Below are 25,469 nucleotides of genomic sequence, written 5' to 3' on the forward strand. Positions count from 1 at the left end.
AACAGTCTTGTTGATGCTACAGCCCACTTATAACGTGATTATTATTTTCTCCTCGTCAATTTTACTTCCAAACTAGAGTATTGAATCTCGATACCTAATCAACAAAGTCTACACAATCCGATCGGAGTAAACCCCCGCGAAAACTCCATCTACCACTGACCGAGCTGAATTTTCTACACCTCCGATCTGATCTGGCGATAATGCGGCGGTGCGATTCGGCAATCCGCGGCGGCAGCGGGGAGTAACTGAAATGCAGCGGAACACGGATTTACAAGCACTGCCATTTCCTCTGAGTCCGTTTCTGCTGCTAAATGCCGTTGGTGGCGTTGGGGATTTAGGTGAGGGAGGGTTTGAATTGTCCAGGTATCTGTTTCTGGGATCGCTGCTCTTCTCCCGAGAAGGAGGCGGTATGGACTTGTCCAAGGTCGGAGAGAAGATCCTTAGCTCCGTTCGCTCTGCTCGTTCTCTCGGTCTTCTTCCATCTCCATCGGATCGCCCGGAGGTACAAAGATTTTACTGTGCCGTATATGCGTAGAACTGATGACACAAAGTTCTAATCGAGTACGATGTTACTTTATGCACCTGATGAATTGCTTTTGGTGGGTTAAATAAGCTATGATGATGGCTGGAGGGAGGGCAAATATAGTTGATTATCAGAATTATTTATAGTATCCACGAGCGTTTGCTCTTGTTGGATGGCTTCGTGCATGCGTGGGTTATACCATAGTATCCTTATCTCAGAGTTAGTGTCCAGTCCTTTGTTGGGACTGCCGGTTCCTATATGCTTGAGGTGACTCTTTGTATAATATGCCTGAATAAGTAGGTGATGGTAAAATATGGTGGTACTTAAGTAATAAGTAGTCAAAAAATGTTCGATCACTTTTTTGAGATTATAAGTACAACCAATATCACCGGGTAAATAAAATCTTGCGCATGCATGAAATTCAGGTTTAGTTACATGCTTTATGAAGTGCTCTTTATCTCATCAAGGGAGAGATTGGCATTTAGGATTTGAAGTAGTTAAATGGGATATTGGCTATAGTACCCAATAATATTTGCATATGATGCAACATCTGATTTGAATGATCACAGGGACTCAATTATTGGTACCAATCAAAATGCCCATGTTAATTTGATTCAAGTCGGGAACGTTGACATAGGGTGCTAGATTTTAATTTAATTAAGTTTCACTTTGTGGTTTGATAGTTGTGGCCTCAAATTTGTCTTCAAAGAGAGTGTCACACATTTGAAGAAATCTAGGTTTAAAAATTTACCAATAATGCTAATTACTTGCTAGCATATGCAAAGGCTGCTAACATTGAGTGAGGTGCTTATGACTGTGATTATGCCCCATTTTTTTATTCAAGGGGGAAAATCGGCAGAGAATGTCTCGAACAAGTTCCACCAAAACTGATCATAGTTCTTAGTTGATTAGGATATTTAATATATTTTCGTAGTCTCGTAGAGATATTTAATTCCATGGTTCCGCCTCACTGTTCTTAGGGGTCCATGAATATTTATACATGATTATATGTTTTTGGTTGATAAATAAACTTGACTAGAGCTTATTTTATTGCTCACAGTGGGATCATGTAGACTTTGTTCCAAGTTTTCAGTATATTTGTTGATTGTTCCCTTTATAAAAAAGTGTGTGAGTTTTTTGTTGACTAGAAGTATGCAGGGTAATCTGTGAGTCTTTGCTTATTCCTGACTTGACACATTTGAAAATATCTGTGCTCAGGTTCCAGCACGAGCCGCCGCCGCCGCAGCTGTAGCCCGGGTTCTTGCTGGACTACCTCCACATCAAAGGCATGCTTTATCCTTGAGCTCGGAAGAGTTAAGTTCTATGTATGGATGCAGGCCTCAAGCGGTGGATGAGCTTGAGGAAGAATTCTTCGAGGAGGTTATCAAATATTATTTAGTTGCCTTTTTTGATTGACTTAAATTACTATTTAATAAAAAAAGATATGTCAACAGAATAGAGCATGCTGTATATATTTTTTAGATACAAAAAATACTAACACCATCCGTGATTATACACATTAAGAGATTTCAATCAAACACTCTCGTATTTTTTGTCATTATCAATGGAGGAAGCAGACTGTTGATATTTTTGTGCTCCTGGGACAGTTTGGATGAAGACCTGATCCTGGGTGATATGTAAAAATAGACTGGTATTATGAGTTGTCTTTGAAGCACTTTGCCCAATGACACAAGCACTTCTTGTAAATCGCATCTATATTCAAGTTTACCTGTGAAACTGTATGATGCTATAGTTAGTTTCATGATTATATTATAGCTGATATAGAATTCAATGAAGAAAAAACTGTTTTGAGCATGATTTCAGATGTCACAATTTACATTATTGTGCCTTGTTTGTTGAAAATGAAAATGATTGTTGATTTCTATTATGGGAGGACATGCAAAATATCTTAGTTTTTCCTTTTTAGTTTGATGTTGAATATCCACTTCCATGACCGATACTCATGTTTTTCATAGATTGCATTTATTGTGGTATGTATGTTTTCCTTGAATACATTTCGCAACTCTGTCCTACTCAAGCCATTCCATTGATAAATCTGTTGTATTTGTTTTAGGAGTTTGATCCTGTAAGATATATTTTGGAACACATTCCCTCTGAGGAGATTGAACCTTCATATTTTGAGGAGAAGGTATTTGTCTTTGCTACATTTGTGCCTTGCCTCCAAAACATTTACTGAAATTAGTATTGACTTGGTTTGCTTAATGATGTGAATGGGGATGGGTTCTTTTATATTCATTTATTCTCTTTTCTTGCCCATGTTGCATTTGTGACCTCTATTACTCCTAGCTTGCTTCATGTATATCGCTAATTCTAAGGGTCTCTTCTCTGGGTTCGTCTGCCCTTGAACATACTTCTCTGGTTGGTTAGCGTTTATCAGTTTACATTGGTTTGTCGTGCCCTGTCAATACTTGGATCTTTGAAAAGTGGTTGCAGCCACGGGTTGATGCATCTAAGCCCTTTATCCTCCATTTCTTTTATCTCCATTTATAGGGTTTGTATGTTTTCACATATGCGTGCATCCTTATTTGACTACTAGTTTGCTCTTAGGTCACCCTTGGCTGAATTCTAAAGGATTGCATGTGATTTTTCTTCTTTTAGTAACCAGTTTTTCTAATTTTCCAGCAAAATGTTTAATTTAGATGCATTATGCTTTACATCCTTTAACAGGCCACTCTTCGCCTAGCGCAACTGGATAAAATTTCCGAGCGCCTATCACGTCATGTCATGGAACATCACGAAGAAATGGGTGGGTTTCATCTTTCAAACTCTTATATCCTGGATAAAATTTCCGAGGCAATCACGATATGTCATGGCATTGTTACCAGTCTGTTAACTTTATTATTATCCTTTGGTTTTTTGTTCTCACATGTTACCTGAGTGATAACTCCAGTGCATGGCCTACCAGTGGGCTAATTAGGACCAGATTTAACTTTTACAAATCTGAGTCTGATTTCTGGAAGATGAGACGCAGATTCAATCGGGATCCAAATGAATTATAATTTAAGCATAAAGTCCATGCACTGTTTTCTGGATACAAAAGGTGCTGCCTCACTTGGGAACTTCTTCTTTTCCCGTAGAGCTTGTACCGGTGAATTATAACTCAGGGCATATGCTTATAAAGTCATTTTCCTGATAGTTGTGGCTGATGATTTTAGATCTGGTTGGATTATAGATGTGATTCCTGTTCCTCGAATTCTTGTTCCTTGTTAATTATGAACGAGTTTTATGAGACTATTTCCACTCTGATTTTTCTTTCCTTTGAGCATGGAGTTGATTGGATGCTCACTGTTTTGATTCCAATCACATCCTTGTCTTGATGGTGCAAGGAGTTAACTTTTTTTTTTTTAATTTCACATTCATATAATCCTTAGTCTTAGAACTTGGTAGATGATTTTGTCTTGTTTAATTACTTTAATGCATGTGATTGATTGGCAGCAACCAGCATTTCATTTCCCATGGCATAACAGACACCATACCGGGTTTTGTAATAATGAATTAGCGGTACCTTACCTGTGAGACATTGCAACAACGTTGGACAACTTGTTATCTTAGCCCTAGTTGGTGTGTGCAATGCCAGTGGGAGGGGGAGACCCAGGACCACATTTTTATTCATTGCCTGTTCACGAGAGGCCTTTGACGTAGAGTTCTGGGGGAACTGGGGTTGGTTTGGGTAGCTCTGAGATCGACGAAGGATTTATTTGTCACTGATCTAGGACGCGACCTTGGTAGGAGGGGGAGATTGCTTTGGACGTTAGTGGTTCATTGTATTTGCTGGTCTATCTGGTTGGGAAGGAATAGGAGAATTTTGAAGATATAGCGGACTCCAGTGAAGCGTGTTGAGACAAGATCTAGCTGCTTCTACGTGGATTAGGAATCATAAGGAGTTTGCCATGTTTACGGTTTCAGACTTAGTCAGAGATTGGAGCTTGATATATTGTAGATATTGTCTTGACTTTTACGGGCTCCGTGTGCGGATATCTTATCCACTTTTTGTATATGTAACACTAAATTCTATATGTATAATATAATCTTGTTTCCTATCCCCAAAAAAAAAAAGCAGTACCTTACGAAATTTCTTCTTAGACTATTTTATCAAATAGATACTTGTTTCAGTGAAGGGTATGAATCTTGTGAGGGAACTGGAGAAGGACTTGAAGATTGCAAATGTTATTTGCATGGTAAGCAGGTGACTCTTTTGCCTTTCAGCAATGAATATTCACATGTACTTGTGTTCCCTATGTTCCCCCCCATCATTGGAAGGTCTGATAACAAACAACTTATTATCTTTTCCAAATATGAATTCCAGAACATAAAATTGTACCTAAAGTTATGTTTTCCCCCCATCATTGGAAGGTCTGATAACAAACATGAAACAACTTATTATCTTTTCCAAATACGAATTCCAGAACATGAAATTGTGCCTAAAGTCCATCACGTAATCTATCAAATAATCAAATTTTCTTCTTCTTCTTCTTTTTTTTTTTCATGTCATTGTCTTTCTTATTACTTTCTAATTTCCACTTTTCACAAGTTCTAGTAAGAACAAAATAGAGTTACCAATACCAGATATCATGTGAAATAATTTGATACCTTTGAACGTGTTTTTGGTTTATTTTGTGCTTGTACTAAATGGGAGTGATCAGGGGGGAGGTAATATTCTATTTGGTTGGGCTTTTGAGGAGATTTCAAAGAGCCCTCCACATGTTTGTTTTATAAACTTTTGAATGTAATATATTCTTTTCAACTCTTTTTATAAAACACATCATCTAGGTTTCACATTATTTATTCAAACTATATCCTTTTTTTTTGCTCTAAAGTTTCTGCCTATTTCTAATTTGTTTGCTATTTTGGACGGACGGACTACTTCCGGTTCTTAAAAAATTTCCAAACTCACTCGTTTAACCACTACTGTACTTTTGATCTATGCAGAATGGGCGAAGACACCTCACCTCTTCAAGGAATGAAGTGTCTAGGGATCTCATTGTGACAACAAATTCCAAAAAGAAACAAACACTTCTGGTAATCTCTCTCCTGAGAGTTTAGAAAAGTTATTATCCTTGCAACTTATTGTTTCTTCTCCTGCTCATGAAAGCATCATTACACATAGTCTGATGCATCCAGATCATGCTTTAAGATAGATTGACCTAGTTTGATTTCATTGTTCCTTATTTTATTTGAAATTTGTTAATTGTCGACATTTTTCAGATTTTTATAATCTATTTGCTGTATTTTTTGATTTGCTTCAGGCACTTAGGTTATACGAATCCACTGTGTTTAAAAATAGAGAAATTTTTATCCAAAATTGCTCAATTGAGTTCTCGACCGGCTGTCCGTAGTAACTGGTCATTGAATATTTTGTTTCTTATTGGTCATCATCTACGTCGTTTTAGGACATGGCATATTTTTGCTCAATTTTTCGCAAATCTGTAAAAAGGAATGTTGATGAAACAAATGCTATTGGTACCTCTCTCTTCTCGACATAAATCAATTCCGACTTATTTTTTCTACAATGTCGATTAAACAATAGGGTTGAAAGTTCAGTTTCTTATCAAAAAAAAAAAAAACAATAGGGTTGAAAGTTTGGATGAAACCAAATCTAGTCCTTTTAAAAAGTAACAAACCAAACCAAGGGGTTTGAATGATTCAGTTTGGATTGTCAATTTTAAGTTTTGATATATATATATATATATATATATATATATATTTAAATTAAATAGTTTGATTATTAAGCATAATTTAAATTTTCATTTAACCATCATAAACTCAGACAAATCTGACTACCAGTATGTATTTAATAATATAATGTTTAACATTAAATATATAAGTTTAACGTGAAAAATATGAATGTTCAAATGAATGACTTTTTCTCTAAAAAAGTCCATCATCTGTTGTTAGTCATTATATATATTATCATATAAATATCTATTAGAAAATAATAAAGAAATAGATTTGAAAAGCAATAAAGTCAATTACAACAATCATGCTTTTTACATGATAATCAAACATGTAGTGTTGCTATTTTAACCACATTTACTGTTATTTTTTCTGTCAATCAAACAAATCTGCAGCTATAAAAATACTTGCGACGAGTAATATTTTTTGCAACATTATGCACGTAATTATATAGAATTTATTATAATTATATTAATAATTGGTTTGGTTTGGTTTGGATTTTTTATCATATAAATCTTTAACCAAACAAGTTTTCAGTTTGGTTGATTATAAAAATCGATCCAAACTGTGATCGACAAAATTTTGACCTTTGGTTTTCTTATTTTAAACTAGGAGAGAAATTGAGCACTGTTGTCTTACTGGTTTAATCGAATTACAAACTTTGTACGTTAGCGTCTAAATTATTGTTTTGTAAATTGCAGGACTTGCTTCCCATTCTAACCGAGATTGGCCATGCAGTGGACATGCAAGAGGCTCTTGAAACTCTTGTCGAGGAAGGAAATTTTTCCAAGGTATTATTCACCTTGCTGTTTCCTTTATTCTTTATTTTTCTCCAAGATGATTTTCATGATTTCACATTAATTATGTATATTTGTGGATATTTAAACGTTTTTGCTAACAATGTGACTCATCCATTTCAGGCATTCCAAATACTATCTGAATATTTGCAGCTTCTTGATAGTTTGTCTGGCCTTTCAGTAGTGAAAGAGATGACCAGTGGTGTTGAGGTGGATTAAGAAATTGCATTTATTTTTTTAGTACATAAAAGCAATGAGTTCTCCTGATCTTTCTTGTCGTGCTTGTGATCTGCTTCGTCCTTGTATGCACATATAGATTTACCTACATTTTTGTTGGGTTTGTGTTGTTTTACTTGTTAATCCATCCTTATTGCCTTTTAGTCTCTACGCAGTTCTACGATAGATCAGTTTGTTCATTTTTTTTTCTGTTTTGATTTAATGCAGGTATGGTTGGGAAAAACTCTTCAGAAGCTGGATTCACTTCTATCAAAAGTGTGCCAGGACTTCAAAGAGGATGACTATTTAACTGTTAGTGCCGCGTTTACTTTATGCAAATAATTTAGAATTAAATGCATAATGTGCAATTTATTGGTTTGCCAACTATTTTTTTCCAAATATCTTTTTCCTCTTCATTTAACATGATCAATAGTTGGGACCGGTTATCTTGTCCACTTTTTGTAATTAATAGTTGGTTATTACATGATATAATCTCGTTTCCTATTAAAAAAAACACGATCAATAGTTGGGACAGGTTATCTTTATCCATGTTTTCAAAACCGGACCGGACCGGCCGGTTCAACTGGTTCGACCGGGAACCGGTCACTGGTCCGGTCCGGATTGCTCCTAAAAACCGTTTTTATGGTCAGAAAACCGGTTCAACCGGTTTTTCGATTTTTTTTTATTTTTTTTGAAAAAATATATTTTTAATTTTAAAACCTTAATTTAATATTTTAATATATATATATACAACATTATTTGGAATTTGTACTTCATGAAAAATATTATTTTAGTAATATTAGATTTTTTTAATTAATTAATTAATTTTTAAAAAATATATAACTAAAATTAATATTTTGAATATATTTATATGGTTATTTAGTTTTCAAACTATGATAAATCTATGTATTTTTCTATTTATATACATATTTTGGGTTTTAAAAATTTAAAATATATTATTAATTATATTATATTATATAAACGGTTTTCCGGTCCAACCGTCCGGTTAAAACGGTCCGACCGGTTGGACCGTTTTTTTAAGGTAAACCGGTTTGATCACCGGTCCGGTTATGAAAACATTGATCTTTATAACTGGTGTTTTACTTAATGATTGATTTGTTCTTGTGGGCACATTATTTTATGTTGATGAGCGTCCACCTCTTTCATTCTCTCACGGCAGTGTATGTCCCCGATGGAGGTGGTCCCACTCTTTATCTTTTTATTCACCATTACTTTCTTTTTATTCATGTTTTTGTCTCTGAAGTGGATGAGAAGAGTAAAATCGATGAAAATTGATTTGTAATGCATTTTTCATTGGATGAAAATCGATCTCAATTAACAAGATGTTTTGGGTGTTCTTTTCACTTGCTCCCTCGATGTGGCCCAAACCCATGAACTTGCCATGGGAAATCAACTGGCTATCCCTTGATCTAGTTGGTTGACTTTTTTTTTTTTTTTTTTTTTAAAAACAGAAACTGAAGATATCCATTAAGATATAAAAGGTAATATAAGACCTATTTTTAATGTAAAGAAATTTAAGTATGGTTAACGAAGACTTTTTATGGATTATATTTACAAACTTTGTGCATTATTTCTTTGTTTCTAATTATAGAGATTACTTCTTTCTTATTTTTACGTTCTTTTGAATCTCATTTGTCAATTTTAAATCCATGCATGGCATGAGGAGTAAATAGAGGAATTATTGTTTAGTTTTGGCTATACTAAGTCTAGGAGATCATAAGGTATTATAAAACACTAAGCTGGTAAATGTAGTTGACCCACCAAACCACTCGAACCCAAACCACTCAAAAGGGTTCCTTTGGGTGCAGTATAGCCTCAGTTTACTCTAAATAAGAACATAATTAAAATGTCACTAGATAATAATTGACCGGGATAAAAAAGTTCTATTATGTGCTTGCATTTGATTGGACAATACCTACTCTTTACTTATCTGATTAACTGGCGAACTTCATTATATTGTATTGAAGTGTTGCATATAAAATTTCCATCATGACAACTGTGATGACCTGATGAGGCTTCTGGATTGAAATTCGACTTTCTACCACTGTTACAATATATTTATTCCCAAATATTTCCATGGTAACTATCTATTTCCAGTAATTTCATCGAGTCACATCATGTATTTAGTATTTTGGTCTTGATATTTCCACTCTTAAGAATATAAAGGATATGCCCTAATAGCATGGGAGTGGATTTGGTTTCAATCTTTTCCCATTTTCCTGTGAGAGGGCTTCTATCTTTGTGATTTCCTGTCAGAAATTAGTGTTATGAATAGAGAGTAAACATGAAAGATGGATAAACATTTTCTGTGTATTATTAAGGCAAGGGTATCCATACGGGAGATGAGTACGGCTGTCAAAACTAACTGAAAATTGAAGGAACTAAGCTAACTTATAAGTGACTAAATTATCAAATATACACGTATTTAATGGTAAATGTTTCTTCATCATATTAAGAGGAAAGAAGTTAGCAACCCACAAATGAAGTTTCATATCCTTTCTTTTCTCGTACTTTGACTGTGTCTGGTTCAAGCAAACACACATCAGATCAAATGTGAATATATGGTCTTGATTCATGTTTTCTTCTTGCATGCAGGTGATCGATGCATATGCATTAATTGGTGATGTCTCTGGCTTAGCTGAAAAGATACAAAGTTTTTTTATGCAGGAGGCTCTAACTGAAAGCCACTCTGCTTTGAGGGTCATTGTGCAGGAGGTACCTTTTACAACATATCATTAGTCAAGCACCTGTGATTTATTGAATAGTTATGGTTTTAATTTGGAACAAATGACCGAAGTACAAAACACAAGAAAAAAACTTATCATATCATCATTTACCCAGTGGACATCATCATGGAACACTACTGCTTTCATGAAACTACTTCAGTAAAACTGTAGCTCAGTGGGTTGGATTTCTGGAGAACCCAGAGGGTTGATAAACAACTATAATCTGCTGTACCTCAAGTAGATGGATATGTCCCTAACTTCCTCTTTATAACCCACAGGATTGATGAACTATATTTTGCTCTACCCGAAGTAAATGACATCTCTATGAGTAATTATTTCATGCCGTTGTTGCATATGACATTGTGGTGACAATGATGATTGTATCATTTTGTACCATCTTTTGGGAGATACCTCTATCATTTGGCATCCTGCACTAAAACCTGTGCTGTGTTTGTGTCGGATAATGTTATCTACACCGTTCCTTCCTCTTTCTCCTACCTCCAGCGTTATTGTTGGTATACTTTGGTTGTTAGATCTGTCATCTCCCCTTGTCTCACCTCCTACAAAGAAGCACATCCGGTCATTTTAGGGACACACCAGATGCATGGGTAAGACTCGCTGAGGGATTTGTATCTTGAATGTGTAGTTCTTAATGCAAGAAAATAGGTGCTTGTACATATGACCACCTAAGGGTCATGAAAAAAACCAATAGGAAAAAAATTGGGATAAGCGAAAGAAGAAAGCAACAAGACTGGTCAGGCAGAGCTCATGCAGATCCAAATATCAGTCATAGTCCTATATTTTTTATTGTCATGTGCTTTATTGAAGACCATTTGAAAGTATTTGAATAAACTGGAAAAATGATGACGAGTAAAATCACTTATTCTTTCTAAAATAAATTGCTTCGGTCATTGTTTAGCAAGGTTACTTATAATGTGTTTTGCTGAACCCCGTGGGATACTTTTGTATTTTCTTTCATCTTAACTAATATGGCAGATATTATTTACTCTCAACATATGTTAATAAATTTGTAATATTTATGGTTTTTTAATGGTGTGTAAAATGTGTTGTTTGTTACTTATTTGCTTTTTATTGTTTGGACAAATTTACAAGGGTGTGATTATTATTTTGTTATGGTCTTATGGATGTCAGAAAATAATCCTCAACTCCTTGAATTGACTATCTTGGTCGTGGATGTTATGTTCACACTAGCAGCTAACAATTTGACTTACTGCAGGATGTGGAAGATTCCAACATGCAGAATGTAAGGTATATGCTGTTTTTGTCTATTGTTTGGCAAAACACTGATATTGACCTTATTATTCGGGACGCCTCCCTTATTTTTATGTTTGTGAGAGATTCCTTTCGCCTACTAAGTAGCATTTGTTTTTACACGCATTTCATGATTTTTGTTTTTTAATCCTGGCCAGGCTTACGTACAGTGATTTGTGTCTACGGATACCTGAATCCAATTTTAGACAGTGTTTGCTAGCAACACTATCTGTTCTCTTTAAGCAGATGTGTTCATATTATTCGATAATGAGCTTCCAACTGGACGAGAATGTAAGTTTTTTCTGCTGTCATCTTTTTGTCCATTCTTTTCTTCTCCTTTGTTGAGTATGTATTCTGGCAAAAATCAAATGATTTCTTATGATTTTTGGAAGTATGATGTATTTATCATATTTGATTTGATTAATATCTTTGTCATTGTTCATCATAACCGTATCATCAATTAGGTCCACTTTTTTATATATTCATATTATGTGTGTTGACTCTTCGAAGCTAAAACCTATCTTGGAAAAATCAGTTCTCGATATGTCTTATCATTCTTTTTGTTTGTCTATTAGACTATTACGTCTCTAAACTACGACATCTTGGACGATATTGCTCGTACTCCCTTTCAGAATATTCTGATGCAGATGGTTATATCTTTCTTATGTTTTCTTGCCTCAAAAATCTTATTCGTCAACATTAGTTGATTATTGTCACATTGTATGCTTACAGAAGTGGATGTAATCCAAAAGTTATTCACTCATATGAGATTTTTGTTGATTGCGGATCACTTGTCCGCCTATAGTACTCAATAGTTTTCCGGTAATTAATATAATATTGTTTCTTATTAAAAAAAAAAGAAGAAAATTTACCACAATATGTTGTCTTACCTGTTTTTACCGCTTGCACAATGTTATAATAGCATTATTTCTCATGCAAGTTTATGATTAGAATCAAATTCTTAATTCCTTATCTAATTACCTTAGGTTATGCTGAGGATGACGTATCTCACATCGCTTCATTTTCTTTTGTTCATATTAGTAGTTTGCACTTTGCAGATAAGAATATACTCCTGTCTTCAGAAGTCACAATGTGACTTGATGTGAATTACTTGTGACTGAGAGTAGTCAATTTTGTATACGTGCTCTGACAGGTTTCATCCTTCCACTCTCCCAGTGTGAAGCAACGTAGTAACTTATCTGGGATCTCACAGGATTCTAAGAGGGAAGCTTCTTCCTCCTTTCTAGCAGAAGAAGGTTCACACCTTTCAACTGCCAGTGGATTTTCTTTAACATCAACAGATGAGCCACCTGAATATTCTTCACCTGTAGATCATCCAAATGAAGAGGGACGAGATAATGGAAGCGCGGCATCAAGTAGTGGATCCCCGTGGTTCCTCCTGCGAAAAGATGCTACATTGGTTGTTTCACATACCTTACAGAGGGGTCGGAAGAACCTGTGGCAACTTACGACGAGCCGAATAGCAGTTTTACTTTCTTCTTCTGCTGTTACTTCGAGTAGCATTCATCAATTTTTAAGAAATTATGAAGACCTAAGTATCTTCATTCTGGCTGGGGAAGCTTTTTGTGGAATAGAAGCTATTGAATTCCGACAGAAACTCAAATCCATTTGTGAAGGTTATTTTGTTGCTTTCCATCGGCAGAATATTTATGTAAGTTTTAAAACTGTGATCTTTTGCTTTGCAGCAAAACATCCATACAATAACCTCTTGGTAGCAATATGTATTTCTATTTTAGTGTTTATGTTTGTCATCTCCTTTTATGATGGTGTGCATACTAACTACTTTGTTTATGTGACTTGATTCATGAACTCAAATCAAAATATATACATTTCTTGCTCATTGGATTCCATAGTCAAAACAATGAGACTCGAGTGCAAATTGCTACTGACCGATTGCTATATGAGTGCAAATTGCTACTGACCGATTGCTATATGAAATGGAAGAATAATGGAAAAAATTTGAGAGACGAAATAGAACAGAGGAAGAAATTTTGAGACGCATCACGTGTGTTCCTGCCCATTTACTCTAAATTTTCCTTACCTTTATTATTCACTGCTTGGAACACAAAACTTCAGTGCCACCTTGAAGGCACTAAGATGTATCTCTTATTTATTTACTAACTAAATTTCAATATCCCGTGAAAATTAAGAGTTCCAACTTGAGGTTTGCACGTGTGCATGCTTCGATGCCCATGTTTGAAACTTCGAGAAGTTCAAGATTGACTGAAGAAACTTTTCATTATTGTTCTTACCCATTTAAGATTCAGGAGGAAACTTTCTGACTGGTGTCTTGACCTATGATTATTTGGGTTTTAACTAGAATCTGGACTTCTTTCTGTGCATGTGTGCACACGAAAAAAACAGATGCCAGTAACTGGGGCTGACATTGATGTTCCTGAGTGATAATACCTGAGGAGCTGGGGTGGTTATAGGTCTGTGTTGAATTGGGATACTAACTGTGAATATTGACATGCTAGGGTTTTTAAAAATGTGGATGAATGTGGCAAGGGAGGGGGGAGGGCCAGTGGAAATTGGTGCGATGGCACAGTAGTTTGTGAAAGGTTGGTGATTGTGTCAATGGAAAGCACCGCGGTAATGTTTTAGAAACACCGTGGTAATCTCTGAGAATGAAGATTTGGCGGTTTCCAGGGATGTCTCTTCTACTACCTGAATTTCTTTTAAATCTTGTTTCAAGTCTTGTGATGGTTATATAAAATTCAGCTATAAATCCCTTATAACCATGATATTTTTCATTGCATGAAATGATTTATGTTTGTCCAAAATATTAATACGCTTATTCGTTCACTGGCAAAACCATATTTAATTTTTAAAAAATGATAAATTTCTCTCTCAATGTATTTCTATTCAGTAAATTCATCTTCTATAACATTTAGACAATCATCTGGCTTCCAGGCATTGAAAATGGTGATGGAAAAGGAGAACTGGCAGATAATGCCTCCCGAAACAGTTCAAGTAGTTAGTTTTGCGGGACTTGTTGGTGATGGAGCTGCCCTCATTATTTCACCCGATAGTTCTCCCAGTGCGAGATTACTTCATGCCAATCGATCAGTTGGTTCAGCTGTGGGTGGATCAAAGAGGAGCGGATTTTCATATTGGCTGGAGTGTGGAAATCCATTCTTGTTGAAACAGAATGTTAATTCCCTGGAGTATTCTGATTCCTTTCACCTTAATGGCGTAGCCACTCATGGAGAATCTGGAAATGTCAATGGGAAACTCCGGGATATCAAATTTTCTCACGGAAGTGGTGATGCTAACCATATTAATGGAAGTCCTGTTTCAGAAGATGAAAATGATGATCTGCACGCAGATTTTATTGACGAAGATAGTCAGCTTCCTAGTCGTATCTCCAGACCAAATCATTCAAGGCATCAACTGACTCATGGGAACAATGAAGATTCAATCGCGCAAACAGGATCATCACTTAGTCTATTGAGGTATCTGTAGGGTCTTATATTCTAATTGTATGACATTACGTGCACATTCATAAAAATCATTCAGCTTTGTTTTTGTCCATTCATCAGGTTGATGGACAAGTATGCACGATTGATGCAGAAATTAGAGATCATCAACGTTGAATTTTTTAAGGTAGGCCGGTTGCTCTCTTGGGTAGATGCTTTTTCTCCTTCTTCAATGTCTTGTTGTGCCTTTATATTTTTTTTCTTATCTGTTCTCTCTTTATGTTATAACTGAATAATCCCCTTTTAACAGGGAATTTGCCAGTTGTTTGGTATCTTTTTCCACTTTGTATTTGAGACATTCTGCCAGCATGGCATTCCCCCTGGTGGAAAGGGCTTTAATTACTCTCTTCCGCGTATGTTTTGTTTCTCCCTTGATTCATATTCTATATTGTTTGTTTACCCCTTTATGTATTATGGCATATCATGGTTATGTCGTCTTCAATATGGTGAAATGCATTTTTTTTTTGGAGTAAGATGGTTCTCTGACCATCATTTTCCTTGCGTTCATCAGACAAGCTAAAGACTGCACTGTCAAGGATCTCACAAGACTATGACCAGTGGGTAAAACCTCAGCCTTCACCAATTTCTTCTTCGTCGCCAACATCCATGACTTCATTATCTCATAAAGATGTCACTCCTACCAGTCCTCCCACTCACTTGAATAGCACATCTTCTGGTCTGAAGGTACTTTTGCCAAATAAGTAATTCTGCTATTAATTTGCTAAGATGTGGTTCTAAACTAACATCGGTTTCTCTAGTAGTTTGCATGGTAATTACACTGCTGTTTTTTTTTCTTATTCGTTTAATTAACTTATAACAAGGATATACTTTGCATTTTGTTGATAGGGGTAGGATCATGACAACTTTTTTGTCGATGGCAGATCACTTGTCCACATATTGTACACCATATTTTTATCGTAATTAATATAATGTTGTTTCTTATAAAAAAAAACTTATAACAAGGATATATAATTCACAATTTATATGATGATTGCTCTAGAATTTACGACCAAGCTACATTGTGTTTTTTCTTGGGATCTGAACTAGGAAACATGTCTAGCGCTAGAGAAGCTTTGCCTTTTTCATCTTGGTTATGAAGTCTATTTACGTTGCAAAGGGTTATATTTCAGAAGCTGACCATCTTTTGAGATTTTACTTGCATGTTTCCCTTCTCTCTTGTAGTCCCTTTTGAGGTAGAGCTTGCATGCTTTTTTTTTATATTTTTTTTTATAAGAAACACTTGTATATTATATACGAGAAGAAAATCTTACAAAAGATGGACAAGATATCCACTAATTACAAAAGAAATTAACGACTCCCTAATCATGTCAAAAAAACAAGAATATTCCTTTTTGACTGAGGTTTGAACAATTTTATGCTAGAGATTAGAGAAACGTTCCTCAAGTTTTGGCAACTTCTATGTTAATCTTCTGTGTCATAGTCTTTGTGATTGTGCCTATCATTACCAGATTACTATAGAGCCTTCAGTGAATTTCTATCATATATTTTTTGAGAGTGCAATACAATCTTGATCCAAATTAATCATATAAAGTAGCTGCCCGCACTACAGACGGACTTGAGCGTGGACTCGAGACGTGCTTATCTCGAGCATAAGAATTATAAAGAAAACTTCTAAATCTACTTAAATAAATTAGGAAAACTAACCGCGGTCAACATGAATCGAAACTGTGACCAAAGGGTCTTAGGGCCTCAACCTTAGTGGCTTAGCCATTGGGCTAAGGCCTCATCGGCGATTTCTATATATAAAAAAAAAATCATATGGTTCCCTTTTCATCTGGTGCCAGATTTTTCTTTCCCACTCTCGGCTGTTGTTTTTATTACTCTATATTACCTCTACCTGGTGTGTAATGCATGGTTGTTTCTTCTCCATCTGTTTGATTCTGATAATATGTGGCTATTTTGAAATTCACCGAAACACAAATGACATTCCTGGCACCGCCAATGCATGCTAAAAAGCTAGAAACCCCAAAAAGAGGGAAGATGAGGAATACAAAAGTGGTTTTTTTTTTGTGCGAACATTCTTAATAAAATAATTGATGTTGCAAAAAATTCCCTGCCTGGAAACACTTTAAAGAAGATGAAGGGGACAAAGTTCCTTGCCATGATTTTCAACTTTCTTAATTTGAAGAATGGTTCTCAACCTTTTCCTCTATTAGCCGTAAACTTTTGGGCATAAAATATTGCAACTCCTAATACAGGATAAGGGATTATGCTTGATGCTAAAGAATACGTATTATGATGCTATGAGAAATGGAACTTAAAATTGGTTGATACTTGATCCAGTCTGTTGTATATTTCCAACATTCATTTTTGTAATTTTTCCACCTTTTCTTTCTTCTTCGTTGTCAGGACCAAGACACCTCAACATGCACAAATTATCTATGTTTATTGGCATTAAAAGAATGAGCAGAAAATTCTCATTTTGACTTGGGAATTTTTATATTTCTGTAATGCTTCCTAGTTCTGATTTTGGGGGTAACAGTTTGACTTTTATATGAGTGATTTGGATTAACATTATGCTGCAGGAAAGATGTGCTGGTGCTGACACGCTATCTCTTGTTGCTAAATTGTTGCATAGATCTAAAGCCCATCTTCAATCAAGGCTTCTGCAGAATAATGGAGCTATAGTTGAGGACTTTTATGTGCATTTGGTATGTCCTGCAACTACATTTTAGGCCAGCATGTCGTAATCAGATGCATTTATTCAAGTAGTTCATTAACCGACTGAGAAGAATTGTCTGGTTAGATACTTGGATTTCATTTCTTCAAACTGGTTGCAATTTCTAACTCGTGGATCTGCAAATATATACTGCTAAGATCATATGATACATTCAAATCATAGAAGATGCAAGACTTTATTAATTTTACGAGGTTGTATACGATTCTCAATGATTTTGTAATTACTAGTTAGTCTAAAAGTTGGAATTACTTTCTCCTTGCTGGTCATTTGTTTTTTTTTTGTTTCAAAAGGAAACGATATTATAGTAAATTATGAACAGTTGTTAATTACAAAAAGCGGACAAGAGGTCTCCGCTCTAGGCAACAAAAGCTCGGATTATATCAACACCACAAAAACTCCAATCCGTTAATAAATCTAAAACTGAGAATGCCTTAAAATCCTCATGCTACCTTATTGTAGAAGCTCGAATCTTAATCTTGTCCCAATATTTTATGTGGAATTCAATTATAGGTGGATGCTGTTCCAGAACTTACTCAGCAGATTCACAGGTCTACTGCGAGATTGCTACTTCATGTTGATGGGTGAGATATGATGAGATATTATTCAATCAGTCATTGGTTGTACATTCCTTTGGTTATGATAATTTTCCGTAAGTCAATGGATGCAATTAAAAGTTGGTCATGTGTGAGATTGCTACTTCATAAAATTTCTATAAGCTCTTTCAAAAATGAAAATGAAAATGAAAATGAAAAATTCCATAAGTAGATGGATGCAATTAAAAGTTACTTGGTCAGTTATTATGTGAAGCATTTACCACTAACGAATCTCTCTCTTTAAATTGTCATTTAAGTGAAAATCAATCCTCTCGCTGTTGATATCAATCTAGTCTTTTCTATCATGCGTTGAAATCAAGCTATCGCTCACTTTGGTTTCTTCCCTTATCTGATAAGAGCAGCTGCTTGGATGGGTTTTTGTCTTTTGTTTTCCTGACATATCTTTTTGGTGGTTTATTTAGAGTTCAGGGTCTGACTGAAAATAGGCAGATATACAGTTCGATTGACGGTTGCTTTTGGCATTTTTAACTTAGCAGCATTAAATTGTTAATGGCATATCATGTTTTCCTTCTGCAGTGTCTTTACTAATTGCTAGGCCATATTGTTGTGGTATTGACTGGAGAAAATTGAGCAGGTATGTTGATCGGATTGCCAATGCTAAATGGGAGGTGAAGGAACTCGGGTTAGAGCATAATGGGTAGGTTCCCTATCCTTTTAACACAGTTCATCACATCGAGGAATTTATTAAGAATGTATGGTTTAAGTAATCTTTTGTCACTCCATTATTTTGGACATCCTGTATTACTGAGTAAAATTCCTTTAGATTGCATTTGGATTGATGAATTTTAAATCCATGACTACAAATTCTTTAATTTGCTCGGATGGACAAAATTTAAATTGCATTTGGATTGAGTCATTTGAAATCCATGATTTCGAATTTATTTTCATCCTTAAATAAGTTAAATAGAAGAAGATTCAGACATGAGGAGATATGAGCTGGAAAACAAGATTCAAATGCTGGATACTCAAGAATGGGAAGGTACGGGATCGGATAATGTGGCGGAGGAAAGAAGAGCTGTCAAAGCTGAGTTAGAGGAGTTAACATGTAGGAAATTGCAAATGGAAGCCCAGAAGGCAAAAGTCAAATGGTTAAAGGAAGGGGACTGCAACTCAAAGTTTTTCCATTCGTTACTTAGCCAAAGGAGAAGCAGGACAAGTATAGAGAGGTTGGAATTGGAAGACGGAACTGTGAGCTCCAATAAAGAAATTATCAGATCAGCAATTATAGAGTTTTTCACAAAACTCTATAGCGAACCAAAGAGAGGGGGGTGGGGTATTGAAGGGGTAGAATGGAGCGCAATTGATGGAGATTCTATGGAGCAGCTCGAGCTACCTTTTACCGAGGAGGAAATTAAAAAAGCAGTGTTTGATTGTGAAGGATCAAAAGCTCCGGGACCGGATGGTTTCTCAATGGAAGTTTATAAGGAGTGTTGGCAAACGATTAAAGAGGACTTAAAGAGAGTGTTTAAGGAATTCTATGAGGGAGGTGTTGTGAATGGAGTAACGAATGAGACATACATTTGTTTGGTACCAAAAAAGAAAAAGTCACTACGCATTAGGGACTTTAGACCGATTAGCCTAGTCACTAGTCTTTACAAGATAATCGCCAAGGTGCTAGCTTCGCGTCTTAAGAAGGTGCTTGAGATCACAATTGCACATTCACAGAGTGCCTTCATTGAAGGCCGTCAAATCTTGGATTGCTGTTTGATAGCGAATGAGACAGTGGAGGAATTCAGAATGAAAAAGAAAAAAGGCTGGGTTTTCAAGGCTGACTTTGAGAAGGCATATGACAACGTTAATTGGAGATTTCTGGATTTTGTTCTCCTTAAGAAAGGATTTGGGAATAGATGGAGGAAATGGATTAATGGATGTCTCAACAATGTTAAGTTTTCGGTTATTGTCAACGGGAGACCGACTGGTACTTTTAAGGGGGAGAAAGGGTTACGACAGGGAGACCCGCTGTCCCCGTTCTTATTTAACTTTGTGGCGGATGTTTTGGGACGCTTGATTGACAAGGCAAAGGCGTTAAACATCTTTAGAGGTTGGGAGATAGGGAGGGATAGAGTTGAGGTCTCTCACATTCAATTTGCCGATGATGCTTTGTTTTTTGCGCTTAATGAGGATCACGTGAGGCTGTTGATGGATATTCTGGTTGTTTTTTGTGATATGTCCGGTTTGAAAATCAATAAGGACAAAAGTGCACTCTTGAGCTGTAATTGTGATAAAGAAGTGGAGGAAGGGTTGGCTAGGGAGATCGGCTGTGGGGTGGAAGCATGGCCCATTCAATACCTAGGAGTGCCATTGGGAGGGAACCCCTTAAGGGTCTCATTCTGGGAGCCAGTAACCTTTAAGATGTCCAAAAGGCTAGCTGGATGGAAGAAAGCTTTCCTTTCGAGAGGTGGCAGACTAACGCTAATCTCGGCAGTAATGAGTGCCCTCCCCGTGTACTACTTGTCGTTGTTTCGGATCCCAAGAGGAGTTGCAGAGGATATGGAGAAACTTATGCGGAACTTCTTGTGGGATGGACCGGATGGGGAGGCTCATTGCCACCTGGTAGGCTGGGACAAAGTTTGTAGACCTAAAGATAGAGGAGGATTGGGAATAGGTAACCTATGCCTTCGGAACAAGGCTCTGTTGGGTAAATGGTGGTGGAGATTTTCGTCGGAGGGGGACACTTTTTGGAAGAAAATCATAGCGAGCAAATACGGAGTTCAAGAGAATGGATGGGATGCGGGATTGGCTAGACATAACACGTTTAGAAGTCCGTGGAAATTCATATCAAGGACGTATATGGCTTTCAGTCACTCTGTGAGGGCAGTGGTTCTAGGGAGAGAGATTTCGATTCTGGGAAGATTGCTGGGTGGGAAATTCTAGTTTTAAGGACCTCTTTCCTAATCTCTTTCAGATATCTAGGGAGCACAATAGGCAGATTTCTTTTTTCGTCTGTCGAGACTCGTCTTTTTCCTTTAACTCTTTGACCTGGAACTTGCATCTTAGACGCGATTTGAGGGATGCTGAATTGAGCCAGCTAGGTAACCTGCTGGAAGTTTTGAGGGGGGTGAACTTAGTAGAGGGAGCGGAGGATGTGAGGAAATGGGTTTGGGACAGTTCCGGAGTCTTTTCGGTAAAGTCCTTCTTCGAGTCTTTCTTTCCAGAGGAGCGTTTCCCAAGCTTCCCTCTTTTCTACCCAATCTGGAAAGCCACCATTCCGACAAAGGTTCAGGTTTTCTCATGGACAGCTGCGTTGGAAAGATTGCCTACCTGCGACTTGATTCAAAAGAGGCTCCCAAACATGTCCCTTAGCCCAAACAGGTGTGTGCTATGCAAGCAGGGAGGAGAAACTCAAGATCACATGATTATTCATTGCCCGTATTCAGGGAACTTGTGGAACCTGGTCCTCAAGGAATTGGGATTATCTTGGGTAATCCCGAAAACAACGAAAGATCTTTTTGCCACTGATCTAGGAGGTTTGCTAGGTGAAAAAGGGAGAGTTCTTTGGCTAGTAGTGGTTCATTGCGTGTGTTGGTCGATATGGTTGGAGAGGAACGGAAGAGTTTTTGAAGATAGTGAAGAATCAGAGAAGGAAACTTGGGATAAAATCAAACTGAGAGTTGCCACGTGGGCTCTCAAGGGTTCTAACTTTAAATCTTTGTCTATGTTAGACTTGTATAGGGATTGGAAATTGGCTTTGATCTACATTGTTAGAGGCCCTTTTTGGCTTTGAATATAGCTAGCTAGCGTGGATCGCTGGTCCACTTTTTGTAATCTATCATTTTCATTTATATATAATACATATGTTTCCTATCAAAAAAAAAAAAAATGACTAAAATATTCCAAGAATTTGAAATGCATTTTGACTAATATAATTGCAGAGTAAATAAGTATGTAGATGTGTTTGAATTTCTTTTGTTTAAGTTATTTAAACCATGAAAATATATTTAAATGCATGGATTTCTAATCCTTCCATCCAAACACAACCTAATTGAATTTCAAATATATCCTATATTCATTTTAAGCAACTCCAATAGCAAATGTATCCAAAATGGGTGTCATTTGAGTTTGTTTCTCAAATTCTTTACCAAAACAAATTCACTTATCTAAGTGCAACCTTAATGACATCATATAAAAGCATTACTTAGGGAAAAAAGAATTTAATCTACAAAAATTGAATTATCAAGATCTTAGATCATATAACAATATTTATCGGGCTCAAATTTGTTCAGTTACTTCTATTTGTTGATAAAAATATTTGGAAATGTGTTTAATAAGCATGAAGCAGAAACTTGGAAGTCAGAAGGTGTTTTGTAAAATGTAATGACGGCTCTTTGAAAATTCAAAGTGAAAGTGGTTCGAAAAGAACAAGTTTGTGATATGGTGTTGGTATGTTGAGTTTGAAAAGGAATGAACAAATTTTGTGAAACGCAGTCGCAAATGCATTGCAAATTTGTTATTTTTCATTTCTTGGTTTTCAGAGCCTTTAGCTCTTCTATAAGCTTCAACCCTCATCACACAGCTCCCACATGATTTTAGTTAAGTTATAGATCTTAAACCTAGGTTATAATATCGTTTGTTGCTGGAGGATTGAAGGACCATATATAATTGTTTAACAGGTATGTTGATTTATTGCTGGGGGAATTTAAACACTACAAAACAAGGCTTGCTCATGGGGGTATCCGTAAGGAGGTAAAGATTGCTGTAACATACTCTCATAAATGCTTCAACTTGGATTCTAATGAGAATTTATTTCATGTGAAACTTTGGGATTCTTGTTGGCCAGTTGACATTCTCAATGGACCAACATTTTTTGCTATAGGGTTGTGAAATAATGGTGTTGAGTTTATTATTTTAATAATATTTGTGTTTCTTATTAAAAAAAAATAATGGTGTCGAGTTTTAGTTTTTCAGTAACTTTTCACTTGAATGTGCTAGCTGCTGTTGTTTGCGTGCTATGGCTGTATGCTGCAACAAATTCTCTTCTATGCTTTTGACCATGTAGATGGCGATTTTCTCTTCATTGATACAAAAATAAATTAAACAATACACATTTGTCTATTATTTAATAGTCCTAGGAAAAGAAACATAGGAACTTGTCAGATCTCTTGATTTATGGGATATTCAAACAAAATAGAAAAATAATCAAATTAGTCTAATTCTAGTGATACAGATTGTCACATAAATCTCCTAATTAGCTAATATACAAGCTATTATTTATTTTGCCATACTCCCCCTCAAGCAAGAGAACATATGTTCCCATCCCATGTTGCAGTATTTTTTTCTGAAACTGTACCACTTCGCATTTTGATGAGTACGTTCAAAAGTTTCCCGTGTGCAGACATATATAGGTTTTCAATTTCCCTTGAGACAAGCATCAGTCAATTTTAAATCATTTGATTATGTTTCCTGCATTTATTAATTTTGGGCCTGATTAATTTTGTCATTATCAAAGTTAATGATGTGCTCCCTGCTGTTTACTTGATTCCAGGTTCAAGATCTCCTCTTAGAATATGGACTTGAAATTATTGCTGAAAGCCTCATTGAAGGCTTATCTAGAGTGAAACGATGTACGGATGAAGGGAGGGCACTCATGTCACTGGATCTTCAGGTTTTTCTTTACTTGTGCTTGAACGATGCTTTTTTCTTTTCCCTCTGTTTACGTTTTCCTTTGGAATCATTGTGCCTTCCTGTTCTCAGGTATTAATAAATGGCCTAAAGCACTTTGTCTCGATTGAAGTTGGACCCAAATTGCAGGCTGTTGAAACTTTTATCAAGGTAAATACTGCATTCGGTGACTTTTCAAATGGGTAAGAACTTGCTGATTTTCACACTCAGAAACTTGACTTCACACTCCAAGTGTGTCTGGAAAACGTAAGATCATCATCACAGCTGCAGCATCTGATGTGTTACATTGTTTTTTGTTGTCACTTGCAAACAGGCCTTTTACCTTCCAGAAACTGAATATGTTCACTGGTCACGCGCTCATCCGGTATGAAAATTACATTTGAGTTGGCAATAATATTATTTTGGAACATCCACCGCGACTTTGTTTTTGAATTGTGGCATGCCTTCATCTGTAGGAATATAGTAAGACCCAAATTGTTGGGTTGATCAACCTGGTCGCAACAATGAAAGGGTGGAAAAGGAAAACCAGGCTGGAAGTGTTGGAAAAAATAGAATGACCCGATGCCTAAGGACTTGAAATACGTTTTGTGAGTCCATTTTTCTCCCTTCATAAAATACGTACCATCCGTGTAAATTGGAAGTTGGAACCTTGTTTCCATTTTTTATAAGGTGTCTCACTTGTAATCTATCATATTCCTATAAATAGTGAAGTACAATTGGCTTTTCGAATTAGTTTCATATAGATGAATAATTGAGATTTAGAGCCCGTTTGGATTTTGTAGAGATTTTTTAAAATAAGTGCTTTTAAAAGCTACAATTTTTGGTTTTTAAAAAAGCTCTAATTTTGACTTTAAAAAGTGCTTATTTAAGCACTTTTTTGGTCAACCAAACACCTTGTTAACTGAAAAGCACTTTAAAAAGTGCTTTTTTGGCCTGGTTTTTAAAATCAAACGGACGAATAAAGTTCTCTCCCCATCTGCATTTCTTTCCTCTGTGCATTGAATTGAATATTGAAGTAACATGTCTCCAATAACAACTTGCGCATAATTTTCCTAGCATGACATGTATACATTCAAAAATGCAAGAATTGAAAATCTTTCAAAATTATAAAAAACGATGTGATTCCACGACCGTAACCTGATTGTGGTATTAAATATTAATAGGGAAAAAGGGAGTGGTTTATGATTTATTTAAGAAAAAGGATTGCTCTATACATTTACCATTTTGTCCTATAGTTTAACTATTATTATATATTTTAACATTTTTTTTAAATTTTAAATTATTTTCCCATCGTTTTCCTTTCTCTCCCTTCTTTTTTTCCCCCTCAATTGCGGTCTGGCCAAGCATATATTTGAGTCTGACAAATTTAAAAGTTCTTGGGTCTGACCATTGCGAAAACGTTGGGTCTTGGTCACACCACAAACACAAGTGTTTGGGTCTGACCAAAATTACATGTGATTGTGGTCTGACCAAGATCCAACCACGTTGTGGAAATAAACTTTACGCAGCCCAAACAAGTGTTTGGGTCTGACCAAAATTTGTCAGACCCAAACATTTGGTCTTGTGGTCTGGCTAGACACAATGTTTTCGCAGCGCGCCGCGCGCTGCAAACATCAACATATCCTAAAGCGCGCCGCGAAAAATATAAGGTTAGAAAAATCAGGTTTCATTAAATTCGGGATGCGAAACACAATGGATAGGCTGATTATCAATTTCATAATACATGTTTATTTGTAACACATTTATTTATATTTTTAACTGCTCTGTTTGTCAAAAAAATTAGGTA

The 25,469-nt window shown here is 36.0% G+C and overlaps 1 protein-coding gene across 3 annotated transcripts; it reads left to right on the plus strand.

Annotated features, from left to right (window-relative positions):
* On the plus strand, positions 1-24,441 carry LOC140887516 (uncharacterized). Of its 3 annotated transcripts, XM_073294782.1 has the most exons (26): positions 3-502; positions 1,742-1,903; positions 2,598-2,672; positions 3,212-3,290; positions 4,658-4,722; positions 5,474-5,563; positions 6,919-7,008; positions 7,138-7,224; positions 7,459-7,542; positions 9,847-9,966; positions 11,215-11,246; positions 11,408-11,540; positions 12,403-12,505; positions 12,581-12,921; positions 14,184-14,725; positions 14,813-14,876; positions 15,000-15,102; positions 15,261-15,433; positions 17,296-17,421; positions 17,961-18,031; positions 18,639-18,701; positions 22,675-22,747; positions 23,547-23,666; positions 23,756-23,833; positions 23,997-24,047; positions 24,139-24,441. In XM_073294782.1, the coding sequence occupies exons 1-26, from the start codon at positions 251-253 to the stop codon at positions 24,238-24,240; spliced, it is 3,279 nt and encodes a 1,092-aa protein (XP_073150883.1). In that variant the 5' UTR covers positions 3-250; the 3' UTR covers positions 24,241-24,441. The 3 variants fall into 3 exon arrangements, 2 of the variants coding, with proteins under 2 accessions (XP_073150883.1, XP_073150882.1); XM_073294781.1 differs by having other exon boundaries at positions 12,403-12,921; XR_012151911.1 differs by lacking the exons at positions 18,639-18,701; positions 22,675-22,747; positions 23,547-23,666; ... (1 more) ...; positions 23,997-24,047; positions 24,139-24,441 and having other exon boundaries at positions 1-502; positions 12,403-12,921; positions 17,349-17,421; positions 17,961-18,018.
* Positions 24,442-25,469: the final 1,028 nt, after the last annotated feature.

Source organism: Henckelia pumila, chromosome 3 (assembly GCF_033568475.1).
Source record: "Henckelia pumila isolate YLH828 chromosome 3, ASM3356847v2, whole genome shotgun sequence".
In the NCBI taxonomy this organism is placed as follows: Eukaryota; Viridiplantae; Streptophyta; class Magnoliopsida; order Lamiales; family Gesneriaceae; genus Henckelia; species Henckelia pumila.

Coding starts and splice junctions, on each gene's coding strand:
- LOC140887516 (XM_073294781.1), top strand. CDS start 251: ATGCAGCGGAACACGGATTTACAAGCACTGCCATTTCCTCTGAGTCCG. Junction 9,967..11,214: donor TGAGGGTCATTGTGCAGGAG/GTACCTTTTACA, acceptor GACTTACTGCAG/GATGTGGAAGATTCCAACAT. Junction 18,032..18,638: donor TTGCTACTTCATGTTGATGG/GTGAGATATGAT, acceptor AAAATTGAGCAG/GTATGTTGATCGGATTGCCA.